Genomic DNA, 13872 nt, shown 5'->3' with positions numbered 1-13872 from the left:
AAAGGGGGTGGTGATGGACGGAGCATCTGAACCAATCAAACACTCACACCCAGTCAACAGATCTGGGTTTAATTCATCACCATTCTTTAGCCCACTCTGCCACCCAAGTTCAGACATGGCCATATGCAAATCAGTCTGACGCTGTGCCTCATGGGAACATTCCAGCCCGAACTGCCAAGCCATGCCCTCCCTGGACCGGAAACAAGCTTCCTAGGACTGGTTGCTGGCATTCCAGCCGTCTTCAGCCAGGCTTGCTTGAATCCAGTGGCAAAGTGAGCAAGGGACTCACGTCTGAGCATACCCTGCCAACTTATGGCGAACAAAGCGGTACAAAAGCGGTACACCCATGGCTTGGCAGTTCGGGCTGGACTGTTCTCATGGTTTTTTTCCATATGTCTAGGGGGGAGTCTCCATAGTCCTTATGTTTCTAGCAACTATTTTTAATAATAATTGTATTTGCTTTTTATCTATTCACTTGATGTATCTATTTAAAACTTTCTTTCCTGACATTTTACACTAGCCTGCACAAGATAGCATAAGCATCAATTTATTTCTTAGTTATAAATTATGCATCATAACATTATAAAACAACATTACCCTGTGGACACATTCCTCTTTACATGTACATACACACATTAATCACCAACATATTTAGAATATAAACACTTTAACTATTTCTACAACAAACACAGTTTTTTTATTTACTCTAAACTATACACTAGGTTGGTAGCTATTGGTCACTTCCCTCTACGCTCAAGAGGGGATAATCCTCAAACCATTCACCTCAGATTCCATGGAGTGACTTCCAGACATTAGTTCTGGGATAGCGATTTGAGTGTTCAGTTCTTACTGGAGGTAGTTAAGCGTCCATTGGACTTTCAGCCGTCTCTCTATGTCAAAAGTTTGCACTCCCAACTTCGAATCACCCATAATTGAGCACTTCCAACTTTATACTGCGAAAAAATCTCTACAGACTATGTTTCGCCTTGACTTGTGCAATGTTCATACACAATCTTGCATTCAATAACCCATTTACATTTCATCCAAGTTTACCATTGCCATTGAAACAAGTCATATAATATACAAACATGGAACAAAGTCCACGTTGTCTTCGCCTCAAAGATGACGAACTCCGGGTCCTACCCGTCCCCTGTGTATAGGCAGAACTTTAGATAACACGGTGTCCTCTTACATTGTTATAAATGTGCAATCTTCTATGCAGCGGGGTAAGTGGTGTTCTAATGACAGCATTCGGTCAAGGGCAAACATGTATCTTGGCTGATTCACCAAATGTTGATGGAAAACTGGAATAAAAAAGAGACAAGACTTCTCTTGGCAAGGTAAAAGTAGGTTTACTTATTATGGCCAGAAGATTGGTCACCTCTGTGGAGCTAAAAAAGCTGATCTGAATTTGCTGCTTGCATGCAGCTGCTTATATAATTGAAAACGTGATGACCTAAACACAATTGTCTAAAAAATCCCTCACATTTAATTTTCTCCTTAACAGAGTTTTCTCAAGGAAGTGGCACATTTCCTCAGGCTTTATCTGAGTATGTGAATTGGAAACCTACATACCTGAAAACAAATTTGATGTGCTTTGAATTCATAGGTGCTTCTTCATAAGCTAAGCATGAAATACATAAAATGTGTTTTGAAACTCAAACTAAGGATGGTATATTCCACCCTTTAAAATTGCAATGCTATTGGAGGTAATCCTAAATACGACAAAGCTCATTGTAGTTCACCCCAGAGTAGAACATAAAAACATCAATGCTGTATTAGAAAAGTTAGAAGATACACACTCTTGAAATAATGTCAATGTCAACAATATCTCTGCCTTATACAGCTAATTACACTGAGGACGAATCCCGATGCAGCGACTCAGAACAGAAGGTTTCATTTCACCCAAAATCAAAAGAAAGAAGATTCTAAAACATCCACATCCGTCACCAGTGTGAATCAGGCCAGCACATCCAGATTAGATGGACTGCAGTCTGAGAATCATCGCTTAAGGATGAAAATCACAGAGGTATGTTTATTTTTTAACCTGGTTGAGATGTATAATTCCTTGACATTCTGTTAATTTCAAGATTGTCTCTAGATGTGGTCCCAGGTTGTACTTCATAATAAAAGGTCAACATTAAAGAACTGCGTTTGTTAAACCTATGACACACATACTTCATCTGCATATTTTGTGAACAATGGTGGAATTTAAAAACAGAAAGTGGTTAAGTGCAATCTACATCCTTACCAACTCTAATGGCATTGAGAGCCACTAAACCTTCTCCTGTATAATGGGCAGCAGAAATAGAGAGCAATTGCATTACTATTATTAAAAATAATAGACTTATTTACCCCTGCCTACATATACGTGTAATAAGTATGTTTCAATGTCAATTAAGATTCTTTGCAATCTAGTGCAAAGGTACACTTTTCTACCACAGAAATGCAGAATAAAATTGCAGTATTTTTCATGTTTCTATTTTTATGGAAGGTTCCCTTTAGTGTGATGCATGATGGGAGTTCATGCAGCAGAGCTCCATTGTTGGGATGGAAAAGTCCTCTGCTTGTGCAAAGACGGATACTCCTGCCTTGAGTACCTAACTATACTGTTGTCTGGATACCGAATGCTGATTTTTTTTGTCATAGGTAAACATGGATCATGCATGGGCATACGCAGCACAAGTGCAGTGGTGGCAGTATACCATGAACTGAACAGTAGTAGGGCACAGGTCCTTTTTAGGTCGAGCTGCAGGCAGCACGCATGAGCTGTTGTCGCTTGGTGTAGGAGGATGTATCTCTTTATAGTGCACTAAAATGAAGTACAATGTAATGAGTATATAGTGATTTCCTTATTGATTGACAGAGGCAAAAACAATAAGGCTAAAGGTCTATTTTGTGGTAGTGTATGCGAGCAGTTAGGCTTATTAGAGAGTAGTGTTAAACATTTGCTGTAGTCACATAGGCAATAAATGAGACACAAGCTCAAAGAATAAATCCAAGACCAAATTAGAAAAAGAACAATTCTTTATATATAGTTTGTAAAACCAAGAACTGTGTTCAAAAGTGAGTACTGTTTAAAATACCAGGTTTGAAGTAAACAGCTGTTTGATATTTTCAGTCGTCATTAAAGTAGTTCACAGCTATGTTAAGCTATGGAGAAAACACATGCTGCATACAGTCACTTAACAGCGACTTACCGGACCCTTCCCCTGGACTTGGGGCAAGGTCCAAGGCAGCACCAGCAGGTCACCTTGGGAGGCACTGTGGCATCCAGGTGCAGTGGTGTGTTTTTCATCATTGGGAGATTTTGAGTGATTTTGATACTTAAAATTGGAATTGAAAGCCTTTTGCGTGACGTTAACTTATGCAGGAAAAACACATGCAGCATACAGGTACTTAGCAGCGACTTATGGGACCAATCTTCTAGACTTAAGGTGATATGGGGCAAGGTCCAAGGAAGCACCAACATTTCACTTCGGGAGGATTTGGAGCATCCAGGTGCGGAGGTGCATTACAGCATTGGGTGCCTGATTCACTTCAATGGAGGATTGGTCCAGTCACAAAGAGGCTGCAGGGTTGGACTGGGGACCAGTCTAGCTGAACTATCTAGGGGGCTCGACTCTTGCGATGTCCAGGGACATGGGGCACCTCCGGTTCTCTTCTCCAGGGCCCAGGGGCCACGGGAGCAGAGGTGTCCTTAGGCATCAGGTTTTTGTCACTGGTCGCGGTTGAGGGGGCCTCCACAAAGAGGCTGCAGGCACCTCAGGAAGTCCACAGTTGGCGAGTTCAAGGTGGGCTGTGTCTCTGCTGGACTTGGGGACCACTTTGGCACCATTGGCCCAGTGCCATTGGCCCATCCCCTGCTAACGATACCAGTGAAACCATCAACTGAGGTGAGGACCATTTATGAACAACATTAACTTTTGGGATTTTATTAGAAGCAAAGGTGGCAAGACCCCCTCGTGCCCTTCCTGCTGAGGATGCCAGTTCTGGTTGGAATGGGGGGGGGGAGTAAAGCCATCTATATAGAAGGGGTTGGTCATCTAGGTCTCTTGGGCGCAAAAAAATATCAACTGATGAGACTCATTCTTACCGTCTGGATTCATCAGCTTTTTGGCAAAGGACTGCAATGTTCCATGTGGCCACAGTCAGCACCTCCCACTGGGTTTCTGATTTCCCACATAATTTAGATTCTAACTCTGGACTCCCAACACCATGATCGTGTAAAACTGCGCCCACCTTGTCTTGTGTGTCTAGTATTTGTGTGGGCCCAAATTGGCCCCAAGGAGGGGGTAATAGGCTTAATCGTATCATGGTTTTAAGGGCAGAGATATTAAAAGGAGCAGTTATCTTTAGATTCTGTCCATACACCCAGATATTTTATCTTTGTTTTCCTTCCACATAAAATTGGTACAATCAAACAAATATCTCATGCATTATGAATTCTATCAAAGAACCTCTCTCTTTTTAAGATCAATTTCTAACCAGAAATTTGTGGGGACAATTGAACTTCTTCTAAAATTGGTTGCACTTAAATGGAGGTGTTGGGCATAATATATAATAAAATATCATCAGTGTAAGCTGAGATTTTAATTTCCAAATCATTGCATGGATACCATAAATGAGGGCATTACATTTCAAGTGTCCCAAAAACGGTTCTTAATTCAACACAAGCAATAAAGGAGGGATCGAGCAATGCTTTATAGTCCTATTAGGTAAATAAAAAGAAATGAAAGAAAACAATTATTTACAAAAACACTGCCTGTAGAAGAGAAATACAACAACTTAACAAATTAAATAAAAAGAGGACCAAATATAAACCATTGCTGAGTTTTGAAGAGATTTTGCCAGTTAATGAGATCAAAAGTTGTTTCAGCATAAAGGGATAGGGCAGCAACCAGAATCTCGGGTTTGTAGGCAAGTAAAATATTACTGGAGAGGACATGTGCATTATCAGCTGCAAGCCTGCCCTTAATAAAACCCGATTGGCCAGTTTTAATGATATATTCCATAACAGATTCTAATATCTTTGCGTATATTTTACACGCAATATTAATCAATGAGAAAGGTCTAAAGTCTTTATAGTACTTAAGACCTTGGGGCGTTGCTTGGCCGGCTGCAAGATGGCCGCACCTTGAGTGGGCTCTGCCGGCCAAGCTAGTAAATCCGTCATAATACGGCAGCCATCTGCACCTTACATGCACTCCACCATTGCACTCTGCTTCCCCAGGGTGTGTGGCTCTGATCCATCGCACTGCGCCCCTTCTGTGAGGCCCGGAGGCGGAGATACGACATTCGGTTCCGACGTTGGGCCTACGTTCCTGGGCCTGCATCTCGGCGGTCTCCCTCGTTATGTGGTGCGGAGGCCTCCTGTTGCTGCTGGCGGCTGGAACAGATCCTGGGAAGGCGATCATCAGGACCGGGTGAGTGGCGCTGCCTAGTTGGCTCGATTGGCGGGGTCGGGGGCCCGTGAACCGTTCCGTACGGCCCAGCGTGCTGTGGCCTGGGAGCTAGCGCTCAGTACGCCCCCGTGTATCCTGCATCTCACGGCCGCTGGCATCTGGGTGTGGCAGCGCGGGTGACGGGCCCCCCACGGCTCCCCGCTGGTTGCCTGCCTCTGTCTGGTGGGCGCCCCCCTCCTCATCGGCCCTCAGGCTAGCGGGCGGACCGGTTCCCCGGTTGTGTCTGCAATTATCGGCCCCAGGTCCCTCCCCAGTGAATTGAGGGCAGGGGATCCTGCCTTGGCCTGCGACCGCTCCACCGCATCCTGCATTGGCCTGGTCTCTGCTCTGGCCCGGGGGACACCGCTGGACCTTGGTGTTCCCCCTCACTTACTGCCGTGGGTCCAGTGTTGCCGCCTCTTGGACCTACGCACTTCATCCACCCTCTGTCTGTCTTCAATGGGGGTCACCGCTGGAGCCTGGTGCCCCCCGCCTTTCAGTCTGCACGGCCCTCCTTTTGCCGCTACTGTTGCCTACATGTGAGGGCCCCACCTTGAAGCACCCACCCTCTTCACCGTCGGACCCCTCGGCTCAGGCTGCTCCCTGATGTGACGTGGGCCCCTGCTAACGCCCTGAAGTTCCTCCTGTCACCTGGGGGCACATTCCTTTCCTCCGCCTGTTCCTTTTGGGGCCTGAGGTGTGCCTGGCATCGTCCCTGTCCTCGACACGTGGTGGTCCAGCCGGTGGCATAGTGCGAGTCGAGCGGCTGGCATTCCGCCGCTCGGGCGTGCTGGCTGTTGGCTCCTTTGCAACCTCCATTACCCCGGTTGCTGAGACTCTGCCGGACCGAAGCCTTCCTGTGGCGTTCCTATCTGGGGCTGGCTGGAGCCCCAGCTCACATTCCTTCACTGCTTGTCGCTCCTGTGGTGGGCTACGTGGGGGGTCATCGTGAGCTCCGCTGGCTCTCCACCTCGGCCGTCCTCACTATCCCCGGGGCCATTCTTCCGGACTTCTGCAGTCTTCCTCGGAGGGGGGGCTTCTGCCTGACATTTATTTGCTGAAACCGTTGGCTCCTGGTGGGAGGCCCGTTCCTGTTCTCCTGGGCCGCCGGTTGTACTGCATTAGCCCCGCTCTTGCCGACTGGTCCTCTCATCATGGGGAAAACGGACCCTAGACAGCCCAAGATCGCATTTGAGCTCCGGAGATCTTCACGTCAGGACGGCGCTTGCTCTGAGGGTGCCGACTCCGCTGTCACCATGGATGCCCCCTCCACCCGGGAAGACGACCTCAAGGCAATCATGCTGGACGTCAAGTCAACAGTGACTGGCATCGCGACCCAGCTGGATCAGCTCTAAGCTCGTTTGGACTCTGTCAAGGCACGCGTCGACTCTCACGACAACCGCTGACTTCATGTCGAGACGAGGGTGTCGGACGCCGAGGATGCCGCCACCCATGATCGCCAGACACTGCTCCAGATGGATAAAATCTTGGCGGTCATCCATGAGAAGAACGAGGATTTGGAGGCTCGCTCCCGTCGGAGCAACCTCCGCATCACGGGCCTCCCTGAATCCACCAACATTTCTAAAATGGAGGAATTTGTTGAACAGTTGATCAGGGAGCTCTTTGGAGATGTCCTCTCATCTGTGTTTATTGTGGAGCGTGCTCATCGTTCTCTTGGCCCACAACCTGGTCCCGGGCTGCCTCCGCGGCCAATAATAGCAAAATTCCTAAATTAGTGTGATCGGGACGCCATACTCCGGGCCGCGCGGGACAATGGCACCATCACTCACCAGGGTAATTCACTCTCCTTCTACCCGGACTACACCCTTACAGTCCAAGCGGCCCGGCGAGAATTTCTGCCTGCCAAGCGCCTGCTACAGAAACATGAGATCTCTTACTCCTTGGCCTACCCAGCGAAACTGAGAGTCCAACAGGGCACTAAAACACTCGTCTTCTCGGATCCAAGGAATTCGCATTCGCTAAAAGACTCGACAAGGACGCTCGCTCCTCTCCGAATTCTCAGCCTGACGGCTCTGGTCGTCTCAGTGAAAATGATTGACAAGGGAGCTAATAGTAAACACTTTTAAAACCCACACCTGTAAACAACCCGTATCCACCTCCAAATCAGCTATAATCCAGGGAAAGGATGCTCAGCCCCCACTATCTAAGGAAAGCAAGATCATTACCAACACGGATAAGTCAAAAAATAGATCCGAAGGTAAGACAGGGGAAGGACAGAATCAAAAGCCAGGAAATGACTAATCTAGAAAATCTGGGACGGAAGTTAGTAAGATCGAGTCCCGTCCCAATCCCCGAAGGGAGCATAAAAGGAATGTAGATCTCCCCCCACAGGCCACACCTTATGTAGTGATTTTAGCGGGAGTTCCAGAATTAGTGGGAGATAGAATTGAGGATTTTGGAACCCTGAAAAACAAGGTGATATACTGGTTGGTGAAAAATAGGCCATTACCTTCACATATAAACGGGGAAATTCTACACGTCCGAAGAGTAGGCTGGCTGGGCAACAGACCGAAGGACATAACAGGGGACATAGTCATTATAAATTTTAAGGACCCAAGAGTATCCAAACACATTGAGGAATGGTTTGATGATAGAGGTGGAAAAGGAATAACAACACGGGGCTTAACTTATTTTTACCCCCAGTCCCTGCTGGAGAGATCCTCTCACCCGCCTATCTCACGTCCCTATAATGTCAACTATCTGAGCTTTAACATTCCCACTTACAACCGTTACTCTAGATTTGAGGGAATGGACGGAGTTGACTGACTCCAGTGTCACCCTTCGGGGGACTTCCCTGCTTGTAACGACTCTATATATGTAGCATCACAGCCCATAGATACTATAGGAATTCCATCTCAATTTTTGGGTACGAGTAGTCCAAGTTTAAGCTCAAAAAGTAAGAGTAAGGGCATATATGTAGCAGATAATGGCATTGTTGACACGACAAGTGAGGGCGGACAAATAATCCAACAAAATGAATTGACGCAACTGAGTAGCAATCGAGGGAATTCACAGTTAGTATTTAACCCCGTAGTATCTCTCGAATACACTGGGGTAAATACTTGCAATGCAAGTAGGAATATCGAAGGGAATTTCAATCGGAGCACGGATTCAACTTCAACTTTAGCTGTAACCATTAACAATCATCATCCTCAAGGTGGAATGGAGGGCTCACTTGAGAAGCAGGTAGTAAGAAAAGTTGTTCTTACTATAGGTATCCTATTTTGGAACGTTGCGGGGCTCTGCCAAAAGGTTGGGATTGGTCTCTGGATAGACTTTATTACCAGTTTTAATATCCTATGCCTCCAAGAAACATGGGCCCCTACGGTGATCCATTTGGAGGGGTATAGAACATACTTTTCTCCAGCTACACCTTCTCCATCAGGAAGAGCAAAGGGAGGATTGTCCATTTTTGTTTCTAATCTCCTCCAATTTAAAAGCATAGTTCCCTTGAGACTGGATTTTAATTTTCAAATCCTTATTCTATATTCCACCCAGTCTAAAGCCCTTGTTGTCGTCAACTTCTATAACAATCTCCCCCCAGCTGATTTAATTCATTCCCTAAAGGTGATAATTGAAATTCGTCATGAATTACCAGTGGAGGCACGTAGGGATTTGACAATAATTTGGGGTGGGGACTTTAATCAGACCCTTTGCAAACAAAGCGCGAGTGTGGTATGTGGGAGAGTGGATGAAGGCGGGAACCCTGTAACTCACTTTCCCCATACAGCTGTTGCCAATACCTGAATGAAATCTTATGTGGCTTAGAAATGGACTTGGCCAATGACCTGACGAATCCCCCCACCACTGTTCTCCCAATGTTTAATGGTAGGGGCTGTTCGAGTACAATTGATTTTATATTTATTTCAGCGAAAGCTTCCAGGGACCTGATTAATTGTAAAACACATGATATAATCCTTAGCGACCATTTCCCAAATAGCATAACCCTTCAACTGGCCAAAAAACCAGAAGGGTTCAACATCATGTCGACCCTAACACAAAGCAATCTTTTTTTAGACAGACTTAATGGATATTCTCTTAAATGGGAATTGGTAGACCCTGAGGACATGACCACAAAACTGGTCTCTAAGTTAACCCCAGTTTTTGAGAAATTCTTTGACTTAACTACTACTAGTGAGGAGATCTTGGCTAGTTTTTCGTCATTAACGTCAACAATCAGAGAATCCTTTTTTGTCAAAAAAAAGCTTACTGGGAATAAGATCAAGAAGGGCTGGTTTGATAGCGCTTGTACGAAAGCTTATCAGAACTTAAAACATGCGCTACATAAAAAGTATAGAAACCCCAAGGAAATAGCCGTCTATAGAACCATTTACAAACAGGCCCTAAGATCTAGGAAGAATTCGTTGAAAAAGGAGCTCTGGTCTCAACTACATTCGTCATGTGCCCTTAAAGATAGTGCCGCGTTTTGGAAGATTTTGAAGTCCCCTTTTCTAGCCAGTTCGGTGATGACCCCTAGCATAGACGTTGCTATCGATGAGCAATCGTGGGTTGATTATTTTGAGCGGATATTCAGCTCACCCTAATCTGCAACTGACTTAACTATTTCCAGCCAGGTCTCCCCCCCTTTTCCAATGCCTATTGCCATAACCTATGAGGAGGTGGAGGCAGCCCTTACGGCTAGCAAAAACAGTAAAGCTCCGGGCCCTGACGGCGTTCAATCAATCAATCAATCATAGGCATTTATACCGCGCACTACTCACCCGGAGGGTCTCAAGGCGCTTTGGGGGGGGGGCGTTCCCATCGACCTTTTTAAATTCAAAGTGGACTTATGGCTACCTATTTTAACTAGGGTCCTTCAGGCAACGTGCGAGATGGGTCCCATCGACTCATGGTCACAGTCTACATTAGTGCCTATTTTTAAGAAAGGGGATCGTCAAGCACCTTCGTGCTACCGACCTATTTCCCTGTTGGATTCTTTAGGGAAAGTCGCAGGCCGGATTATATTAGGTCGTTTGCAGCAATGGGCCACGGATAATAAGATTCTGTCCGATCTTCAGTTCGGCTTCCGTGAGGGACTGGGTACAGTGGAGCAAGCTCTTAACCTGTCCCTAATAATTGATAAATATGTTAAAGCGAAGGGGGGAGCTATCTACATGGCATATGTAGACCTCTCATCAGCATTTGACTGTGTCATTCATAATAAGCTGTGGACCATCCTAGCTGATATGGGAATGGATAAGTTCCTCTTAAGTTACCTACGTGAACTTTATTCCAATGCCACAGCTAGAGTTAAATTTGGAGTCGGGGGCGAACTAACAAAACCTTTTAGAAAAGCTCGTGGCGTAAGGCAAGGTTGTGTCCTAGCCCCGTTTTTATTTAATTTGTATACCAACGGCCTGGAAAAGGTCATGGTTACGGGCTCAAAGGACCTCCCCATCATTAACAAGCGCCCTATACCAATATTACTCTATGCGGATGACGCTGTTATATTAGCGCGTACTCCGCGAGAGCTTCAAAGTTCCCTAGTAAAATATCACGACTTCATGGCTAACCTGGACCTAAAGATAAACATTAAAAAAACGTTTATTATGTCTGCAGGTCCAAGGTTGAAGAATATTAAGCCAATCTTTATTGAAAATCAGAAACTGGATTCAACAGCTACCTATCCCTATTTGGGAGTTTTAATTGACAGTAAATGCTCCTGGAAACCTGCCATTGAATCGAGGAAGCTTACCTTTAATAGGACTACAGCCGCCTTGGTCAATTTCGCAAATAAATTAGGCAGGCGCCCCCCGGTTGAACTTTTAGAAATTTACAACGCCAAATGTATCTCTAGTGCAATTTACGGGGCTGGGATTTGGGGCTTTGTTAAGGTTGAGGAGCTTCAAAAGGTGGAAAATAGCTTTTTAAAATTCATTTTGTCCGTCCCGAAAGGGACCTCTAATTATGTATGCCACATGGAGTTAGGCCTAACGTTTATAACAGATCTGATTAAGATCCAACCCTTGCTTCTGTGGCACCGCATTTGGTCTACTAGTGAAACCTCCCTTTGTAGGGAGATTATCGAGGACTGTATCTCCTTAGACAAGGGACTCCATATTCCCTGGTTAGCTTACGTCAGGAAATCCCTGTGTGACCTTGGTATGCAGCAGTATTTTAACTCACCTTCTACCATTGCTGTAATACCAAGGAAACAGTTTAAAAAGGCATGCCTGACTCATCTAGAATCTTTACGCTTGTCGAGTGAGGTATCCAAAACTACTGTGCAACACTCACTCCAGATTCAGACTACATTATCGATACAGCCTTATTTAACTTTTGAACTCTCGAGCTATGAAAGGCTGTTGCTAATGAGGTTCAGGCTCGATACCTTCCACCATTTAGTAACTTTCCCTAATATCAATACTTGGGACAAATACCCTCAGCCATGCCCCTGTGATGACTGCTCCACTCAATCCACAATCCACACGGTACTTTTCTGTAATTTCTTTCAGGATTTAAGAAAACTGTGGCTCACCCCTGTTTTAAAAACTATGGGTCTACGTAGGTGCCGTCCAGCATTTTTTGCACTGCAATTTCTAGAGGTCGAACCTTTTGCTAAATCAATTGCAAACTTCCTGAAATTGACAATCAAACATAGGCAGAACCTACAGCAACACTGAAACGTACTGAGTTCCCCTTTTTTAAATGGTTTAGCCGTATTAATTTTATGATGTATGGTTCCTCATCTTTCCGAATCTTTCCATTCTTCGATTGTATTGTTTCACTACATGTCTATGTCTTAGTATTTTATACTTGTATGGTCGTTCCGCCCACATAAAGAGTAACTAGTGTTCATATATGGAACTGACGGTATTGCACGAAAATGTCACTTCTTTTTTTTTTTTTTTGGAATCAAAACTTTTATTGTAGTTTATCAAAAGAACAAATTCTGAGGGATCGAATGAATCTTCTGTGGATATTGCATCTGCCTGGCCCTAGGAAACCTGCACAGGGCTGACGGATGCAGGATCTGGGTGAGCTGTTTTACAAGATGGTGTGATGTATTCCTATAGGTTCTGTATCGATCCCCCTATTCCTGACCCTGTTCTGGTTAACAAGTTAACTAGCAGCCATCCCATGATGCAGAAACCGTTATCTGATTAAGCCACACCACGGCACAGGAAAGCGTTATCTGATTAGGTCATAACGCTTGCCATCTAATTAGGCAAGCAATATTCCTCCAGCCCCTGATAAGGCATACGGAGTTCTCAAAACAAATCAAACCTATGACAACCTGGGAAAAACCCTGCGGCCATTGTTTTGATTTCACCGAGAACTTCAGCAAAAGAATGTGCTAACGACCAGTTCGTATGACATCCTTATTGACGTATCTATGTCCATCCTTACGTCAATCTCGGCACCTTACAGGTATAAATATTACCGATATTGCCTTAAGCAAACACACGCGGTGGTGACGAGATCGGAGCAGCCAGACTTGCCGAAGCCCAACACAGAGCGGACCCAGCTGGCGCAGCCCCGCCTTCCTGACGCGCTGAGAACGAGACGCTGCTTTCTCCTGCCGAGAAATCCAGCTCCGGCGCTTCCAAGCAGCCCTTGCAGGCAGCCTGGAATATCGAGACCAAAGACGAGAGATACCATCCCTCAACCATCCTAGATTCAAGGTACAGAACTGAATAACCCCTTGCAGAGAATTCTTGAGTCAGTCACTTGGCAAAACAAACTTAACTTAAACTGCTACTTTCTATTCCCGCCCACGTATTAGGCTTAGGTCAGGTACACTGGGGTAGGCGTAGTTAGAAGCACCAGTTGAGTACGATTAGTCAAATGTTTATATGTATGTATCTATTTTATCCATTTTAAACCACCATATGGCTTAGAAACCATATAAATGTTTTTACAGTATTATTTTATACTTCTGCTTTTATTGTATGCACTTTACTTAACCATAAGTATTGCGATAATATCGATCCATTTCTCTTGTACGAGAAAAGAGACTGATCAATAAATAACATCTTTTATTGAACACGCCCGTCTCTTCCTTTTCTCTACAATCTGGTGAAACTAAGAATGCACGTACTGACTGAGTAAAATAAGTTGTCTTTTGTTTTCACACGACTCTAGAGATACACTCTTGATTAGGGGAGAGCAAAGTTGTCATGTTCTATGGTTGTCAGAAACTAAATCCCTTCTTGTCTACCCAGGGAGGTTCAACTCCTCCTTGCCTATTCGAGAAAGTTTCTAGTGAACTCTGAGCTAGCTGGCAAACCCAAAACTTTAAGTCTAATATCGACAATAGAAGACCTAGTTAACGTCTGGTCTAGGCCTATACTATTGAAGGTATTATTCCAATGCGCAGAGCCTATTGGGATAATAGGAACTACACTACATGGCGCCCAACGTTTGGAAAGGCGATAAAACTAACGCAAGACATTAGAGTAACTCA

At 45.0% G+C, this 13872-nt stretch overlaps 1 protein-coding gene across 1 annotated transcript in view; it reads left to right on the top strand.

The window, feature by feature from the left end:
- The window catches only part of GABBR2 (gamma-aminobutyric acid type B receptor subunit 2), a 1581022-nt gene that overhangs the window by 1503208 nt on the left and 63942 nt on the right, over window positions 1–13872 (top strand). The window contains exon 16 of the mRNA XM_078686234.1: window positions 1847–2029. Within this exon, the coding sequence (XP_078542360.1) occupies window positions 1847–2029 (183 nt within the window). The remainder of the gene's footprint in view (window positions 1–1846; window positions 2030–13872) is intronic.

The sequence above is a fragment of the Lissotriton helveticus genome, chromosome 4_1, assembly GCF_964261635.1.
Source record: "Lissotriton helveticus chromosome 4_1, aLisHel1.1, whole genome shotgun sequence".
Taxonomy (NCBI): domain Eukaryota; kingdom Metazoa; phylum Chordata; class Amphibia; order Caudata; family Salamandridae; genus Lissotriton; species Lissotriton helveticus.
This window is presented reverse-complemented; position numbering and strand designations above follow the sequence as displayed.